The 18855-nt window shown below is 35.4% G+C and overlaps 2 protein-coding genes and 1 long non-coding RNA gene across 3 annotated transcripts; 2 read left to right on the plus strand and 1 right to left on the minus strand.

Annotated features, from left to right (window-relative positions):
- Positions 1-2308: 2308 nt before the first annotated feature.
- On the plus strand, positions 2309-6658 carry LOC107567085 (synaptoporin-like). The gene is made up of 5 exons (XM_016252688.1): positions 2309-2405; positions 3947-4065; positions 4886-5084; positions 5234-5425; positions 6300-6658. Exons 1-5 carry the CDS (start codon positions 2382-2384, stop codon positions 6615-6617), a joined length of 852 nt encoding a protein of 283 aa, XP_016108174.1. The 5' UTR covers positions 2309-2381; the 3' UTR covers positions 6618-6658.
- A 1383-nt stretch (positions 6659-8041) lies between these two features.
- Positions 8042-8722, plus strand: LOC107567087 (uncharacterized). The gene is made up of 3 exons (XR_001606588.1): positions 8042-8125; positions 8214-8307; positions 8454-8722. It is a non-coding gene; the product is annotated as an uncharacterized lncRNA (long non-coding RNA).
- Positions 8723-16751: 8029 nt separating this feature from the next.
- LOC107567079 (green-sensitive opsin-2) lies at positions 16752-18837 on the minus strand. The gene is made up of 5 exons (XM_016252680.1): positions 18358-18837; positions 18052-18220; positions 17628-17793; positions 17286-17525; positions 16752-17174 (listed from the first exon to the last, which is right to left on the minus strand). Exons 1-5 carry the CDS (start codon positions 18716-18718, stop codon positions 17061-17063), a joined length of 1050 nt encoding a protein of 349 aa, XP_016108166.1. The 5' UTR covers positions 18719-18837; the 3' UTR covers positions 16752-17060.
- Positions 18838-18855: the final 18 nt, after the last annotated feature.

Below are 18855 nucleotides of genomic sequence, written 5' to 3' on the forward strand. Positions count from 1 at the left end.
AAACTAACATGTTTTTTGACCTTGCATGCATGTAAACATGTTTTAGGAGACTCATAAAACAATATTAGCAACCTTAAAAATGGCATAACGGCACTTTAAAGTATGTTTTTTTTTAACAAAGCAGCTGATATTTGCGATAGCGACAGCTAGAAGCTAGTAGACTGCAGAATGGCGGAAGCGCACGGCTGCTGCTGGGCGCCTCTGTTGCAATGGAACATTCTATTGGCTTTCACTTCTTCTCAGTATAAGTTCTTTGCTAGAACTGAGGTCCTGAAACCAGTGTTGCCAACTAATTTTCAGAGAAAGTTGCTAAATGAAGGTCGATTTGTTGCTAAAAGTTGCTAAATGACGTTGTGATGTCATTGCTCAATGACATCATTGCGTAATCACGACGCAAAATTGTCACATCATCCAATCTCAGCAAAAAATATATTTTATATATGTTAATTTAGATTTGTTTTTAAAATAATATGCATGATATAATATTAAAATATAAATAACTGTATTTTTAAATACATTGAATGATTGAAAACTTACAAATTTTTGAATGATTACAATTTAAGTTTTTTTAGTAGCTAGTAAACTCTACACATTCTCAACAATTATGCTTTTTTTCTTTTTTTCTTACAGTGTACTAACTGATCAACAATCGCAGGTACAAGCTACTAGCAAAGTGTATAATAAATGAACAATTATTCAATTATCAAATTATTCAATTATTATTATTATTAAATTGAACAATTGCAAATAGCAGCTAACTCAATTCTCGTGATGCGTGTACTGCTAGGCATCTGTGGTTTCCTCTTTTTGTGTAATTTGGATGGACAATGTGTGCCTTTTTATTGTCTGAGTCCTTATCAAAAGTTGCTAAAATTTGCCAAATAAATGTTTAAAATTGCTAAATTTGTTGCTAGGTGCTTTTGAAAGAAAAGGTTGCTAGGGTAGTCTGAAAAGTTGCTAAATTTAGGAACAAAATTGCTAAGTTGGCAACACTGCCTGAAACTGCAGCCTCCAGTTGTGCAGGAACACTATTGGCTTTAAATGCATTTCAAACACGACAGCCCTCCTAGTGGAGAATTAAAGTAACTGCATCTTTTAGCTCAAGAGGCATATACAGTATGAAAAAGAAAGCACAGAGAAGTCACAGGAGTGATAATGGAGTATTAAGTAGCCCGTGAATATAAGAGGGTTAGGCACTCTTATAAGAATAATAATTAAAATACATAAATAAATATTTCAATTTAAAATAGCAACTATGGATTCTGAACGTTTGAATGGGTAGCATGCAGGAGACCACTTCGAACAGCAGATAGCAGCATTGTATAAAAACATAACACGTACCTCAAAGAGTATGAATGTGGAAGCTCTTTCTTTCTTTCTTCTGCAAATGTGTTCTAGGGTTTCATTATGACTCTCTAATTATCTCTGCTCTGAAAATGAACTTTTTACTGATCAAAGGAACTATTTGTCTCAGATCTTCTGAAGCCACCAATGCCTGCTTTGTTTGGTACTTTCAGGGCACCGTTCTTTATTCATAACTTGCGTTTATAATAGCTGAAAGAAGACAAGGTGGCTGTATACAGGAGAGAAACATGAGAGAAACATTCAACATTTCATTAATGACACCTATATGTGTTGTATACGTTATAATAATTTTCTTTTGTCCTTAAAGTAGCTGACTGAGATGGAGTGACTACAAATATTTCCTACAAAGAAACACATTTTTTTTTATTAAATTAATATTTAAGTTAATTTTGATCACAAATCTTGCCAGCATAATTAAATAGCTTCTTGGACTGTTATAATTCTCCTGAATCATTCACATTCACAGACCAGATATTTAGTCTTGAAACTGTCAAAAATATGCAGGGAAAAATTTATTTACCAATAGTCTAGATACCACTGTAATCATTTGCAATAATTAATGAAAATAGAGGGCCATTACTGTGGCAGATTTATTGTTTATAATCATAATTATTTATGTCCCGCATGTAAAACACTGAGGTAATGGCTGTAATGTGCCCAATACATCTGTTAAGGATTACGTAATGTGAAGGTGATCTAGATTATTACATTCTTAATTGTATATTTTTCAGTGACTGTGAGTCTGAGTGTATGTACAGAATATGTGCATAGTTACATACACATGTGCAATAGTTCTCCGTGTATTATCATGTGTGCACCTTATTATGTGTGTGTGTGTGTGAGTGTGTGTGTGTGTACATGTGTGACACACAGAGCAGACACACACATTGCCAGTTTCCCTTGTAGAAGCATCTCCATGGTGTTCACTCATTCAGTATCTCTGGGCTTAGCTGGCAGAGGAGCTCAACACTCCTTTATAGACAGACACACAAGCTGATGCTTAATCCGTTTCATCAATGTGTATGGTCATATTTGCTCCGGTAAGACCTCTTGTTTTCTAAAACCTTCAAGTAATGATTCATTTTAAAGCATTAGGAATTGTATTTCACCAAGATTCGTTGGCACAATGATACCACTTATTTAAAACATTGCTTAGCTAACTGAGCTAAAATCAAATATTTATTGTTTATTTTTTATTATCATTTTTTTGTATTTGTATTTTTTTCTATTTAATACTAACCGAATAGAAATATAATATGATTTGAAAGTGTGTCAGTATGTAATTGGTTTTGATCATAATTTGACAGTCACAAGATAAAGTATTTAATGAAAGTAAAGTTCTGACAGTATTTTGTGCAGTTTCTCATGGTTGCATTCTCAAAATAGTGTTTAAATGCATGCAAATATGACTATCAGGAATTAGGTTTAATTATTAGCTGCTCTTTGGGGTCGCAGCGTTGGCTCCCTGTTTGTAGTCTCTCTTGCTTGAATAATTCATCTGCTCTTGTTGAAATGTGCAAAAGATCGATGTCATCCAGCTTTTTGACAGACTAATGATGAATCTGAGTTGAGCTAAATGCAGCATGATTGCATATTTGTAACATGCATGTACTATATATGTATGCATATTAATGTAAATATGAGGTAATTAGTGTGTATATATATATGTTTGCGTGTGTGTTTCTGGGTGTGCTGGCAACCCCTGGGTAACCTTTGCATAATTCACTGGGTCTCATCAGAGACTCATCAAAGAAGAAACCAATTTTCTTCTTTGCTTCATCTGTTCTGTGTATGCATAGTCTAAAGACATTAGTATGTGTTATATGGGATGTCTATACATATGATATTGATTAACTATTCACACAATTCCAAAGCAATTTTCATCTAGTCTGGAGAAAGGAATAACATAATACATTTTTAAAAACTCTCCATTCTTCTGTGTCTTCCTTTGACACACACAGACCCACACACTCATAGCATAAGTATCTCAGACTGTATTTAATTAATATACGCAGTGAAGGCATTAAATCTGAATTGAAATGGCCTGCTTCCTTTTACCTGCTGTATCATATTATCAAGAACAGAAAGAGAGGAAGGGATTGGGGGAGAGAATAGCAGGAGACTTGGACACATTTCTTATCAAACACCTGTGTCCACAGAGAATAAAGCCCTGGCACTTGTCCAGTAAACCTCCAGCCCTTTCACTCATTATGCCAAATGCAATACTGAACCGGTGAAAAATATTCAAATCGTGTCAGACCAGTGCCTGGCATCCAGGTAGAGAGTAACTGCAAGAGTTAGTGCACTTAAAAAGTGCACTTAAAAAGCATCTGTGTCTAATTTTGCACGATTAATCATGCAGCAGTTGGATGAGAGGTCATATAAATTGACCTTAAATCAGAAAATAAGAGGATAATTAAAACAGAATGTTTTAATGTTCTGTGAGGTTAATTTGTCTTGACTTTGTGTGATGAAGTAAAGCTGCTGATAGAGAGTCAAGAGAGCTGATCTTTGTCCTCTTCACATATAGGCTTATATCATCAGGGCTTTTCATTAATATTTAGCTTTTTTTCTCCCACAGCTTTTTGCTGTTTTAGCATTTGCAACATGTGGGGGATATTCTGGCCAGATAATGGTTAAAGTAGAATGTTTTGACAAAACCCAAAACAACATCAGCATCAGTTTCAACTACCCATTCAGGTAAGTGTTCTTAATTACCACAAACACAACTTAAGTATTATTCTGCATGTTGTACTGTAAATATATATTATCAGTTTACTTAAAAAGACTTGATTTAATATTTTTGGTTTTATTAAGTCAAAGAAATTCTTACAAAATTATAAGACTAATTTAACCTTCACAATGAAAGTATTATTTAATGGTGCACTCAGTAATTTCTTTACTCATTATTATTTTTAGACATAAATAAATAGTTCTAATAAAAGTGGTTTAATTTAGAGCTGGTCTGTGTTATTTTAGTATAATTTATATGCAATTATAATATTTATTAATATTTTCAACTAGCTTTTAGATTTTCAGTTTTCATTTTAATTTTTGTTTTTGTTATGTCCTTTTGTCATCTATCTATCTATTTGGTAACACTTTAGAATAGGGAACACTTATTCACTATTAACTACAACTTTTCCCTCAATAAATTCCTAATTTGCTGCTTATTAATAGTTAGTAAGATAGTTGTTAAGTTTAGGTGTTGGGTAGGATTAGGGATGTAGAATAAGGTCATGTAGAATAAGGCATTAATATGTGCTTAATTAGTACTAATAAATGGCTACTTTTTCTTGTAGAATAAATTAATCATAGCTAACTACCAAATATGTATAATGCCGTCAGTAACTGTAGCTGAAGTGAGTGACTATTTTTAGAAGATATTTGACATATTAGTGGCATCCCATTGTCACAGTCTCGGCTTTTAAAGATTACAAAAATAAACTGTGCTTGAAGTGAAAAGAAGATGGGCTTTAAACATGTTAAAGTAGCCAATTCCTATGTTGTCTCTTCCCAGACTGCAACAGGTACACTTCAGTGCTCCTCTATGTGAAGGAACCAGGAAAGAGACTCTCTTTCTGGAAGGGGATTATGCTTCATCTGCACAGTTTTTCGTCACTGTGGCCGTCCTGGCTTTTCTCTATTCCCTTTTGGCCACAATTGTTTACTTCTTCTACCAGAACAAATACAGAGAGAAGAACAGAGGTCCAGTAGTTGTGAGTGTATTTCAGAATTTCTGTAAGAAATGTACGCTGTAAAAAGAAAATTCTGAGAGCACATACTGTGCTGAAATGCTCAATATAACTCAATTGAATCATCAAGACCCTCTTTCTGTTTATACTCTTCTTATTTTCTATCTCCATAGGATTTCTTGGTGACTTTAGTGTTCTCTAGCCTGTGGCTGGTAAGCTCAATTGCCTGGGCTAAAACTCTGTCTGGGGTGAAGACAGTCACTGATGTGCATCAAATCCTGCTGTTAATGTCTGCTTGCAGAGCCCAAGAGAACTTATGTGAGGTCTTGCAGGAGCCCATCTGGACAAATCTCAACATGTCTGTGGTGAGTAGATTATTTTTTCACAGTATTGATATGGGAAATGAAAAATCATAGCAATTAATTAATAATTGACATATACTACCATATAAAAGTATGGGGTCAGTAATAGTTTTATTTTGCAAAGATGCATTTTTGCAAAATAATGCAAAAATGATAAATTAGTTGGCAATGCTGTTCTTATGAACTCTGTATTAAAGATTCCTGACAAAAAGTATCACGGTTTGCACAAAAATAAAAATTGTAGAAATATTAAAATAATAAGCAGTTTTCATCATTGATAATAATAAGAAATGTTTTCATTTTCACCAAATCAGCATATAAAGACTGCTGAAAATTCAGTATAGCCGTCACAGGAATACATTACATTTTACAATATATTAAAATAGCAAACAGTTATTTGAAATTGTATTAACGTTTCACAGTATTATTGTTTTAACTGGATTTTTGCAATTATTTTTGTATAATACATGCAGCATTGAACATTTCAACATTAGAAACTTTTTTCAAGCACTTTTTTCACAAACACAAAAATTATTTTTAACCACAAACATTTGAGCAGAAGTGAATATTTTTATATGCATAATTATGTGGGCTTCACATAATTTGGCACCAACAAGAACACCACAAAAGCCTAGCAGCCACCCTAGAACCCCCTACAAACCACGCAACACCATCTTATCAACAACATAGAAACAATCCACAACAGCCTAGCAACTGCTTTCAGACTTTTTAATGGTTTTAAAAATGTTTTAAACTTTCACGTAAGGCTTAGTCAAGCCAGTATAAGTATGTCTTGACAAATTTCTTTTGCTATAAAAATGACCAATTTACAACTAGAAATGATTACATTCCATAATTCATCCTTGTCTGCTTACAGGCCTTTGGTTTTTTGAACTTCTTCCTTTGGGCTGGTAATATTTGGTTTGCCTACAAAGAGACAGGTTTGCATAAGTCCATTCAGCGCTATCCCTCCAGAACTCCCTCTGAGAAACGCGACAGCTTCAGGCAATACAGTCAAACCAGTTTTGATCAATCCGCAGCTGGTTTTGGCCAGAGGCTCTACAACCAGGGGAGTTTTGACTTATCAAGCGGAGGCTTCAGCCTACCCCAAACCAATCTTGGACAGCCGATGCTGTACCAACAGGTGGGGAGTCCCACATCCAGAGGCCCTCTCATATTTGTTAATGAGATGTGAGAGAGAGTGTGAGTGTGGAGCAGAGAAAGAAAAGAGAAGAGAAACACTGTTGTTTTCTCAGCCATAACACAGATAATTTGTCGTTGTGAATTTGATATTTCTATCACGTGATGTAGAAATTGTGACAATTTTGTAGATATCAGTCTGCATACTGTTATTTATGTTTACTGTATAATTAAGTGCCATTGAATTGAAAGCTCTACCTTGATATAGTATATAACCTTTTCTGCATATTTATAAAAATATATGCACACATATATAGACGTACATATGCATATGAACAAATTAATTTACCATGTCAGATATGGCTTTTGATAATTTGTGATATTTCTGAAGTATTTAAATGGCATTTAGCATAGTATCCCTATACATTCTAATAGTCTAAGCTTTGTGTTTAAATATTTTCTGCACAAAAGTGCAGTGGCAGTACCATTGAATGGCAATACAATGGTACTTTGATATAGCTTACATTTTGAAATGCCATTTATTTTTTAGCTGTCCCAAGGTATTTTAAAGAATAACATGGTATCATGATAGTGTCAGACAAGATTTGGTGTTTTTTTTGTTATGTTTTCTGCTATGAATAATGATTAATTACCAGTAGACGCCTGGGAAAAGCAAATAGCTTGCGTCTGCCTTGAGACTGGCTTGGAAACCCTGTGGACCGAGAATGATGTCCAGTCGGAGATCTTTTTAATGAATCATTTTGTCTAACCATACACAGAGTTCAGTGAAATGCATGCTAAAAGATTAGATAAAATCCAACGCAGTAAAGTCAGTCTGTTGTTCCAGTTTATTGTAGCAATCAAAATTTTACAAATGTTACTATTTAACACTGACTGCGTCATAAAATTAAGTATAATAAATATATTCTTATTCCTCTAAATGGCTGTTTTGTGTTTTTCATCATATCAAATGCTACCATTACCAATTCCGATAGTTCCTGGGAAAACAATGAATGTTAAATGAACAATCTTAGTAGAAATTACAACAAGTAACACAGAAACAGCCCCATTTGGGGACTTATAGTGTATTATCTTTTATTCTGTCAGTGCTTGTGCACTTTCTTTGTTTGCAGCATCTTTTACAAAAGAGACAACCTCCATGGCTGAAGCTACTTGTTTTCCCCATTAAGCCTTTTAATGAAGGGGTGTAAGGGAGCAATTAGGATCTTTTGGCCTGTCAGAGCCCTATCAGAACCATGTGGTTAACATCTCTATATCTGCAGAGTATATCCAGCACTGCAGTGAAGCTAACCGCTTGCAGCTGCCTAGGATCCAAATTGCAGCTTTTAGGTGATCATGAGATTTTAGCCACTGGCATGTTGCTTGTGCCAAATTAAAGGTTACCACTGAGAATCTCTACAGCTGTTCAATGACAGGCCTTGTACTAAAAGAGTGCAATGAGCGTGATTTAAAGTGCTTGGTAGAAAACAGAGAGAAATTACTATGGAAAGGCAGTAATGCATATATACTTTTGATTAACAGGTGTCAAACAAGATGTGCATTGTAAATATTGCCAGTATTTTTTTTTCTTTACAATATGTAACTATTTCTTAAACTGTAAATACTAACTGATGGCACCCATTCACTGCAGAGGATCCATTGGTGAGCAAGTGATTTAATGCTAAATTTTCTCAAATCGGTTTTGATGAAGAGACAAAGTCTTCTAAATCTTGGATGGCCTAAGGGTGATTTTTATTTATTTATTCATATTTATTTATTTTTTGGGGTGAACTATTCCTTTAAAGAGCACCTACATAGTCGGGTAATTTCATAATGGAAGATTTAACATATTACATGGTGATGTCGCAGTGACAATTATGTTTTACTCTAGGGGACGCAGTCTAAGCTAATCATAGACTCAGCCGAGCAAATAAAAGATGCCATGGTGTTTGATATTAGGAGGTACAAGTGTCCATGAAGAGGAGGCTGGACTTACCCTCGCTGTTTCTCTACTGCAGTCCAGTTTTTGTCATTCTGTTCATCCATCTGTCACTTCTGGCTCTTAGACAGGGTCATGGTCATAGGCTTAAAGATAAAACATACAGTAAAGCTACATACAGTACATGAGTTTAATTGCAGTCACCACCATCTATTACCCAAAACCACAAATAAATGCTTGTCCTGATTTATAGAAGTAATTATTCCAGTAACTACCGTTGTACACAGAGTAGAATTTAAAACCCACATACTACAAAACTGTATGCATTTAACCTTAAATCAATATCTAAACATTACAGAATTGTACTTTGAAATAGGTTTAAAAATATGAACTTCTATAATCTTCCAAGAAGAAAAAAGTGAAATCATATCAGTGAAGTGGTTTTACTTTTTGTTTTTAAATCGTGACTCATGATTAAGACGCCGGGCTTTTTACAGTCTCAATATCGACTCATCTATATTTTATTTTATATTTATGTTTAATTTGACATTATGACATTTTCACTTAGCAGCCAAATCAAATACAAATACTAATTTTTACCAAAAAATGACAAACGCATGTAAAACAAGAAACTATCAAATGCATGCACACATAATCACCTACACAATGGGGCAAATGCTGTGCATAGCATAGCAGGATGCTGGCATAAATGGACATCTTTCACAGAAGGGGATGAGAAATGATAAAAGCTTTTTTCACTTTCCAGTTCCTGCTGCTCTACTATCACCATGTTTCTTGTCCTTTACACAAATCCTCTTACAAGGTTCATATGCATCCCATACCTTTTGCATCTTTGTGCTTTACTGTTTAATTGCTGCTGACAAGACTTTAATCTTAATTCTTCTCTAATCAGTGTCAAACTTTGAATGTTGAGCTTAAAACTGTTTATCTAGGTAAGTGTCTTCACATGTGACAAAAATTCTGTTATTATGCACAATATTCACCGCCATGCCTTTTTGAACCTCTGTGACTTTCTTTCCTCCTCTCCAAGGGTCAGGTTATTGTTTTAGACTTTTGAAGGTTTTGTTCATAGAAAGTGGTATGAATGCTTTTTTTTTTTTAAAAAAAGAAGACCGCTTTATTAGACATGGTCAGTTATGTATGTTATATAGTATATACTGTAATTTCCACCTGCCACCTAGAGGTGTCGTAAAAGGAATGCTAGTAATGTGAATGTCTGAAGGCTACAACTCTCTCCTCAGAAAAAGTGGCAGCTAATACAGGTTTTGTTCTTAACAGAACAGGTGTCTTTCCGCTCAGTCAGTCAACAGCATAAAAACAACAACAACAAAGAAATCAATCAAACAACTAACAGAAATAAAACTGATTGCTTAGAAATATAAATAGTTTAGTGCTGGAAACATAAACGAAACCATTGCTGAAACTAACTGAAACTGAAGTGAAATGTAGAGTAATTTGAAAACCGTATAAAACTAAAAACAAATTTAAAAACACGAGAAATTATTTTGTATGAAAGTAGATGGAAACTAGTGTCAGATTGCCTTTCAAAGCACCATTACATTAGGCCTATGTCTAATAATCTAGACTAGAACAAATTCAAACATTAGACATAACCAAACATTTAATAATTCTTCTGCAGTGCCATTTATGAACGAATGGCTGCTTTATTAGTAAATGACTCTGCCATGGTGTGTGCAGATATGCATTTACAACTGGTGATAACAAAATTGTTTCTTGGCAATATTCAGCCTCAAATGTGTTTTAGCTTCCTCTTGTACTAACACATAAGCTATTTAAGAGCATGGTGTTAGTTTGATTCTTGTCAAATCCAACAGTGGGACAGGTTTTTCAACTGCCTCCCTGAACATTAGTGCAAAAAACCAACAACATCACCATAATTACAGTCATTTAATTAATTTCAGGTAATTACTTTGTTTCCACCATACCAGATCGCTAGAGGATTGTTTTATATTAGCTGCAAAGATTCCTGCTCGTGAATATCCAGACTCTGAATATTTTTGTACTAACAAGCCTGGTGTCATAATACTGAAGATTTGAATTTTTGTGTGTATATGTGTGTGTGTGTGTGTGTGTGTGTGTGTGATTTTTTATAAAACCTGGAGTTATGATGTTGGAAATAGATAAATTATACAGACCTGGGGTCTCATTTATAAAACTCTCCGTGGAATTCTAAAAGTGTAGGTAGGCACAAAAGCTAGATTTTGCGTACGCTCAAAAGTTTTCAGATTTATAAAACCATGCGTACGCCAGAACCTGCGCAAAAATCCCTTTATAAATCCCAGTCAGGGGGGAAGATTGTGCATACATGCATCTCCACCCCGACTCCTCTCCGAAATCACCATATATGGAGCTTACAACGCCTAGTTTTATTATGCACAACCTCATCTGCATATAATTTCTATGCATATTCCCATCCACGTGACACCATGTTTAACACCGTCAAAGGTACAAGACATTAAGGAAATATGAGATACGGACTATAAATGCCATTTGTGCCATACACATTCATTTTTATTGCTAAAACTCATCCGGTATTCTTGTTATAGTATATTGTTTTAGAATAAATATATCAAATATCCATAAAAAAACTGTTTAAAATAGTTCTCAGAAAAATAATTTAGAATAGAGTTAGACTCCTCTCCGAAATCACCATATATGGAGCTTACAACGCCTAGTTTTATTATGCACAACCTCATCTGCATATAATTTCTATGCATATTCCCATCCACGTGACACCATGTTTAACACCGTCAAAGGTACAAGACATTAAGGAAATATGAGATACGGACTATAAATGCCATTTGTGCCATACACATTCATTTTTATTGCTAAAACTCATCCGGTATTCTTGTTATAGTATATTGTTTTAGAATAAATATATCAAATATCCATAAAAAAACTGTTTAAAATAGTTCTCAGAAAAATAATTTAGAATAGAGTTAATCTCATTAATTTCCACTGGCCCAATAATATTTCAATTATTTTAAAAAATTCAAATTAAATTAAATTAATGCAGTTTTGCGTTTATTAATCTTTTAGCTATTTTTAGTGGAAAAATAGGCCTATATTTATTGCGGTGTAAATACAATTATCTGACTCATTTATCTGACGCATCATTGACAAATTATTTTCAAGGGGTCATATGATGCGATTTCAAGTTTTCCTTTCTCTTTGGAGTGTTACAAGCTGTTCGTGAATAGATAAGATCCCTAAAGTTGCAAAGACTAAAGTCTCAAACCCAAAGAGATATTCTTTATAAAGTTAAGACTCGTCCACGCCCTCCTAAAGTGCCTCGTTTAAACACGCCCCCACATGTCTACGTCACTGTGTGGGAAAATTTGCATAACACCGCCCAAATCTATACGCAAAGAAAGAAGGCGTAACTTTAATTCTCACTGTAGTATTGTTGTTGCCGCCGCCGCCATGTCCTGGAGACGCTGTGTGTTTCGTTATAAAAGCGAACGTACTTTATTTGGTCTTCCAAAAGAGGACACAACTAGAAATCAGCAGTTAAGTTGTATTTACAACACTGTTCCAGAACAGTTCAAACCAAATATTCAGATGTGTGCAATGCATTTTACGGAGGAGGAGGACTGTTTCCTGGGAGAGTAGCCCACAATGCCGGTATTCCGGTGAATTCAGTTCCCCTGTTTCCCCTTCGGCGTGCATGCTGACCCTATACAGTCTATGATGCTGACGAATAATGCTGACTCACAGCCTGTAAGTACGTTTTCATATTTAAAGGATTTGCCACTGATGATTCAAACGCGAGTTTTGAGCAGTGTAGAGTAGCGCTTGTTGTTTGTCGTTTCTCCGATCACAAATGCAGACATGGTTTTATGTCATCGCGGTGCGATGCAACGCAACGCGTAAAAAGACAGTATAAGTAATTATAATCAGTAATTATGTCCCCGCTGGATGCAACAAATGCCTCGTTTATAATGGGTTTTATTGGTTTTGTCTTGTGGCGCCGGGACACGGCATCACAGTATGGTAAGGGGCATAACATTTCCGTCACACGCTTGAGGAATTCGGCCAATCACAACGCACTAGATAGCTGGCCAATCAGAGCACACCTCGCTTTTCGATGAGCTTTGTAAAAATCGTGGCGTTTCAGAAAGGTGGGGCATAGAGGAGAAACAATAATGTACAGTATGTGGAAAATAATGTGTTCTTAAACCGCATAAACACATTTCATTACACCAAATACATAAAATAATGTTATTTTTTAGCAATAAATTACAGAACATTTAGCAAACACTGAGGAATCAAATAAAAAATAAATAAATAAAAGAGAGCCTCCATAGCATAACCTTAGGTAAACAGCAAAGATAAGCTTTTCAAAATGAAAACAAAAAGAAAAGTAAAACTAAACTTGCTGCCGGTGACAGTGCTTGCATGTTTTTTTCCACCCACAAGAATACCAACACGTTCACCTTCTCTGTTTTAAGAAGCAGTCTTTTACTTTACTTTATACTTTTCTTTTCCCCCGACACGATCATAATCACTTTGCCGGTGCTTTGAGGCAATTGCTTTATGCGCGAGCTTGAGCGCGGAATAGGCTATAGCCTAAAACGCCTGCCTATATATTAAATAATTGTTAATATATTATTATATTACTCAATTTAATATAACATGCGACCAGTTGCCTAGAAAAATCTTTACTCGGGACAGGCATACTTAGCACAAGGAAGCGCTCCATTTTTAAAATAAAATGCTATAATGACATTACGAAAAGTGCGACAGCTGCAAATCACGTCGGTATTGCATTGCACGAGTTATGAATGCGTAATGTTATTTTTCTTTATTTTTTTTATTATCATCTTAAATACAATAGGCTATAGTATATAACTGATTCCAGGGAAAAAATCTGTGGGGGTGCTATGGGGGTGCTTTTGTCTTTCTTGGGGGCGCTGAAGCACCCGCTAGCCCCTCCCTAGCGCCACCCATGCTCATAACATGAGATGTGCAGTTTACTTTAAAGATAAATTATTGGGCACCTATAGCACTCCTCGCTGTCATTAAAACATAACATACCACAGGAAAAGTAATCAAGCATATCCACTACAAATAGGCTGTCTAAATTCATATAATTTTGGTTTAACGTATATAATGTATATGATGAAATGTATATGATGAAATGAAAACAGTTTAAAATCGTTGTTTACTTAATTACTTTTCTTTCTCCAGGAAAAAAAGTCTGTACGCATGGGTCAAAGGTTGCGTGCAGGTGCGCAAATTTTCCCATCAAGTTTGTTTTTTATAAATCCCACCTTTTGCATATGGAAGTGGCGTAAGTCTCTTTCAGGGCAGGTTTTGTGCGTACACAATGGTTATAAATGAGGCCCAGAACCCTCAGCAATTGAAGGCACTATGGAAGAAAACATGAGATTTGCAAATGGCATTTTCAAACAACATTTAAGATTTTTAGGCCAAGCATATTTAAGCAAATTGTCCTCTCTAGGGCTGCATATTGATTGTTTATCTAAGATATTTTACCATGTACAAAATATATACAGAACTTATAACTTGGACAGGACTGCTTGTAAATGTACTGCACACTTCTCTCACCATGAGGGAGAAACCAATTACTGTAGTTTAAACCCATAATTCCTTTAGCCAGAGCAGCTAGGTTAGTGTACCACAGTTGGGTGAACACCTTGCAAATTGGCTTAAGCAGATCTTATATTTGTCTTATCTTTATCTTGTTGAGTCGTGCCCACTGAGAAGTCAATGCCATTCCTACTACCAGAGCCTGATCTCGTAATCCTTTTAGAGTCAGTTGTGTCAATGCTTGATGAGTGACACTTAGACGACATGACTGCAATGTGCAATGAGGGCACCAAGGTGCAATGAGGACAGGTTATGGAGAGATAGAAACAGACAGTGAAAGCAAAATATGCATAAACATTATCAACACAAATATACAGCAATAAATGGAAATTTTTACTGTAAAGCGAAATTAGGTACGGGGATTGTACATATGTAGACAAATTCCTGTTTTTCAGTTGTTGACAGTTGAGGATTTATTATCTCCAAGATGATTCTTGCTGCATTCAGATAAATAAGATAAAGATAAATAAGATTAAAATGCTACAATAAAGCAGAGTTTTTGGAAGTAAATGACTTCATAAAATGCTTACAAAAGACACTTAGTGAGTCAAATGTTAGAAATAAGCATTTAATCCAGTGCATACTGTTTGTTGAGCAGCACATGGATCAAAAGGTCGAATAGGTAGCAATGACCAAATGAAACACTGTGTACTTTAAGAGAGAATTTTGTCGTGGAATGTTGGAGGCCAGTTGTCATTTTAACAAAGGCAGCAGTTGACCGAAGAGATTAAAGGTATTGTAATCATTATGCCTTCTTCATATCAAAACAGTCCCGCTGTTAGGGCAGCATTTAATGCAAATGTAACCTTAATGACATGGTAGTTTGCTGCCCTGTCAAGCTGCTTGAAGCAACACGTGCTGTAATGCTCTCATGAACGTCATAGCCTTGCAACTGAACATCCTTTCTGAGAATCAGGATTAGTGGCTTACTGCCATGATTACTGATATCATTTTCTGGAGAAAAAGTATAGGAGAACAGACATCACTGAAAATATAAGACAATTATTATTTAAAAATAATCTATGTAGACCAGAAAGTAAATGAGACGTCAAATATAAAAAAGTGAATTAGAAATGTCCATTACAGGAAAGTTTGTTTAATATTGAAAATTCTAGTATCATTGACCCACTTGAAAGCTTGCTGTATATTTTTCAGCAAAATCTTTCAAACTGCCTGATGTGACCATGGATTTTTCATTTTCTCCAATGACCGTGAATTTAACGGTAAAAAACTGTAAAAATGCTACAGTAAAAACCTGTTAAATGTTTAACGGTAAATTCCCCTACTATATACGGTGAAAAACTGTATTGGACATTACATGTGAAAAAGACCGTATAATTTACAGTGAATAACCGTAAATTGACATTCCCAGAATTCCCTGCGTTACATTTCAAATTTGATGGTTTTTATGTTGTTGAAATAACGTTTTTTCTTAGTTTTTTCTTATCAGTTTTGTATATTAGGTTATGTTACACTTAATGTTGTTAAATGAATGTTTATTGCATTATTTCAGTTTCATGTGTGTTACCATGATGGTGTTTAGGGTTTGTGTGAATGACACTGTGCACCTTCTATATATGTTTTATTTAAAAACTGCTTGTGATGGGCTTTGGTTCATCATGTGACTTTCTCATCACCACCTGCATTTGGTGGTTATCAGTGTATTACAAAGGTACAAAACAGATTTCAGTACTTCATTAGGTTGGTATATTAACATTATATCAGTTAATGAAATTACGGTATTTAACTGTAAATTTAAGTTAAAACCGTAAAAACTAAAATGTTGCTACCGTATTTTTTTATAGTAAAATTCCGGCAACCACAGCTGCCGTTTTTTTACCGTAAATTTTAAGGAATTCTTTTACAGTGTGGAGTCAAAATTACAGCCTGTATGAACACATTCTCATTAGTATACTAAATTGAACAAACAAACAACTACTAGCTACTATTTATGTGGACTGTTCTATAGACTTGAAAAATATATTATTCATATACTTTTGTGGATTCCAAAAGGGTTATTTTTGACATGGACCTGATTCTTGTTTATATTTGAGAAAACACATTTCTGGAATTGTAGCAGCTAATGTCTGCTCAATAGCATTGTGTTAGTGTGTTAGCATCATGGAGGTCGCATCAGGATCTTTTGGCAGGATCAGAATGGTGGGAGAAGTTGGTGCTGATGTTCACCCTGTTTATCTCATTATAGATCACCCTGCTTCAGTCCACAATCTAGAACAATTCTAATTTAAGAATAGCGGAATTTACATATTCACTAAGGTTTTCTTAGGGGTTTCATACTGGGTCTGCCATATAAAACAAACTGTGATTGATGTACTTGAAATTTGTTAAATTTTTGTGCATTCCAAAGGTTTTTCTACATTTGCAAACTTTGTCTACAGCACATTAAAGTCCAAATAGTATTCTAGTACTACATGGATAGTCTATCTCTCAATTTAAAAATACAGTGTGTACTATATTATTGCTTGTAGTACATTTAAAATATCACTTTCAGTATCTTATATACAGTGTGTGGGAGCATTTAGAATAATCTGTCATTTCATAAAAAATGGAAACAAAAACAGTATTTAATGCCAGTATTTATTTCTATGTATTTCTTTTACATTATTTACAAAATATATATACATTTTAGGCAAAAGATACAAATGCTAGCCCCCCCGGCGCATAAAAATAAAACCACAATTTCAATGTTCACTGATCACCCAATAAATACTTTTAAAGTTTGCACATATCAAATATATGTGTCTTCTGCGTTCACCAAGTTAATGGTGATAGTGAACACAACCAAAACTAATTAAATTTCTTTCCACCCACCCACCCCTTTTTTTTCAGATGCCCACATTGGTCAGTGACTAAAAGAACATGATCTGTGAGAGGTCCAAAAGTCTATGCTGGAGATACAGAGGACACCTCCGTCTTGCTGGTGGACACAGTTGACGACTCATCATCGCCAAGAGGGTTCTTTCCACAGAAAAGTGTGGTCAGCATGCAGTTCCGGAACTGTAAAGAACAATGTTTCATTTTTTTTATAGAGACAATAGTGAGAGAAGATAAAGTAGAAATAGAAAGGGATGTCTGGGATAAGTAGGACAAATCGGATAAATGTTTAACCTGTTTGTTTAGCAGCACATAGATGATAGGGTTATATAAGGCTGAGCTCTTTGAGAAAAAGGCAGGAACAGCCATGAACTGGGCACTGAAAGCTGCTCCCTTATTAAAGAAGATCCAGGCAGCAACAGTGGCATAAGGAGTCCAAGCCACTAGGAAACCCAAAACCATCAGGATGACCATTTTTGTCACTTCCCTCTCAGCCTTCTGGGTAGATGCTGAGTCCTGCTGTTGAGCTGCAGCCTAAGAGGGTAAAATCACCAAGGATGATTATAAGGATGTCATTTTAACATTGTATTCTAATAATTGGGAATTTACAGGGATGTTTAAATTGACATTTCATACCGCCTTGACTGTGCAAACAAGCCGTCCGTAGGTGAAGAATATTACAGTGACCGGCAATATAAAATGGCAGACGAACATGTAGATGACATATGATTCGTTGTTGTATTCAGGATTCAGGGTGTAGTAGTCTGGTCCACATGAGCACTGTATTCCCTCAGGAATATATCTGTTAATGAAATGCACCTGATGTTAGAAAATTTCAGTCAGAGTAATCATAAAATTTGCTTTCTGTTGCAATTAGGCATGTAAAAACTAATTCTACTTTTAGTACAAATAATTAAAAAATTTGCATAAAAGTTCAGTGTGCTCATAAAACTGTAAAAAGCCTTATTGTGCTGCTTTAAATTGAATGTATTAATAAATCTCACCAAAAAAAAAAATGTTTGGACAGCAAATTGATTGCATAATGTCTTATTAGACCAACCTGGACCAGCCAACCAAAGGGGGAGCCGCACATGCCATGGCCATTACCCATGTAAATGCAATTCCTGCAGAAGCATGGCTGGAAGAGAATTTGAAACTACCCATTGGTTTGCAAACCACAATGTATCTTTCGATGGCCAGCACCACAAGTGACCAAAGGGCAACTTCACCTGTGTAGCAAATAAATTACAATATACATTAACACCCTACAAGGGACGTTTTCCCAAATTGCAGTCCACTGTACTTTGACATTCACCTCAAGAATTCCTCACAGCAGTCAATATAAAATTAAAACTATTTTCCTCACCTCCAAGTGTGGCCATGAAGCCCTCAATCGCGCAGCCAGTTGGTCCCAGAGCAAAGTAGCCATTAATTGCTGTGTAGAAAGTTACCGTGAATCCAAAAAAAACCATGATGGCACCAGCCACAGCCAGGTTAACCAAAATGAAGTTGAGAGGTTGTCTGAGCTTTTTATGTTGAGCTGTAACCACCAATGTAAGGCCATTGATGGGTGCACCCAAACAGATGAGGAAGAACATGTAGACAGCAAGCACTTTAAACTGCCATGGTTCAGCTAGATAATACTGAGGATACTCGAAAGGACTCCTCACTAGACCTGTCCTGTTGGACAAGGGGACGTAGAAGTTGTTTCCCTCAGTGCCGTTCATCTTTGCCCACTAGCGATCCAGAGGGATAAAGGGTGTAATCTGTTGTTGTGGTACTGCTGCTGCGAGTGGCTGCTCTTCACCTGCTCTTTATTTGCAAAGATGCATCAGGAGTGTTTATATATCCCTCTGAGGTTCCT

Source organism: Sinocyclocheilus grahami, unplaced genomic scaffold (genome assembly GCF_001515645.1).
Source record: "Sinocyclocheilus grahami isolate Dianchi unplaced genomic scaffold, SAMN03320097.WGS_v1.1 scaffold1127.1, whole genome shotgun sequence".
Taxonomy (NCBI): domain Eukaryota; kingdom Metazoa; phylum Chordata; class Actinopteri; order Cypriniformes; family Cyprinidae; genus Sinocyclocheilus; species Sinocyclocheilus grahami.

What these genes read in the sequence shown, in the direction of transcription:
- LOC107567085 (XM_016252688.1), top strand. Translation starts at nt 2,382, where the DNA reads ATGTGTATGGTCATATTTGCTCCG. An exon ending in AGAACAGAGGTCCAGTAGTT is followed by an intron (nt 5,085 to 5,233) that starts GTGAGTGTATTT and finishes CTATCTCCATAG; the next exon opens with GATTTCTTGGTGACTTTAGT. An exon ending in CAAATCTCAACATGTCTGTG is followed by an intron (nt 5,426 to 6,299) that starts GTGAGTAGATTA and finishes GTCTGCTTACAG; the next exon opens with GCCTTTGGTTTTTTGAACTT.
- LOC107567079 (XM_016252680.1), bottom strand. Translation starts at nt 18,718, where the DNA reads ATGAACGGCACTGAGGGAAACAACTTCTACGTCCCCTTGTCCAACAGG. An exon ending in CTTCATGGCCACACTTGGAG is followed by an intron (nt 18,221 to 18,357) that starts GTGAGGAAAATA and finishes TTTGCTACACAG; the next exon opens with GTGAAGTTGCCCTTTGGTCA. An exon ending in CCTTTGGTTGGCTGGTCCAG is followed by an intron (nt 17,794 to 18,051) that starts GTTGGTCTAATA and finishes TTTCATTAACAG; the next exon opens with ATATATTCCTGAGGGAATAC.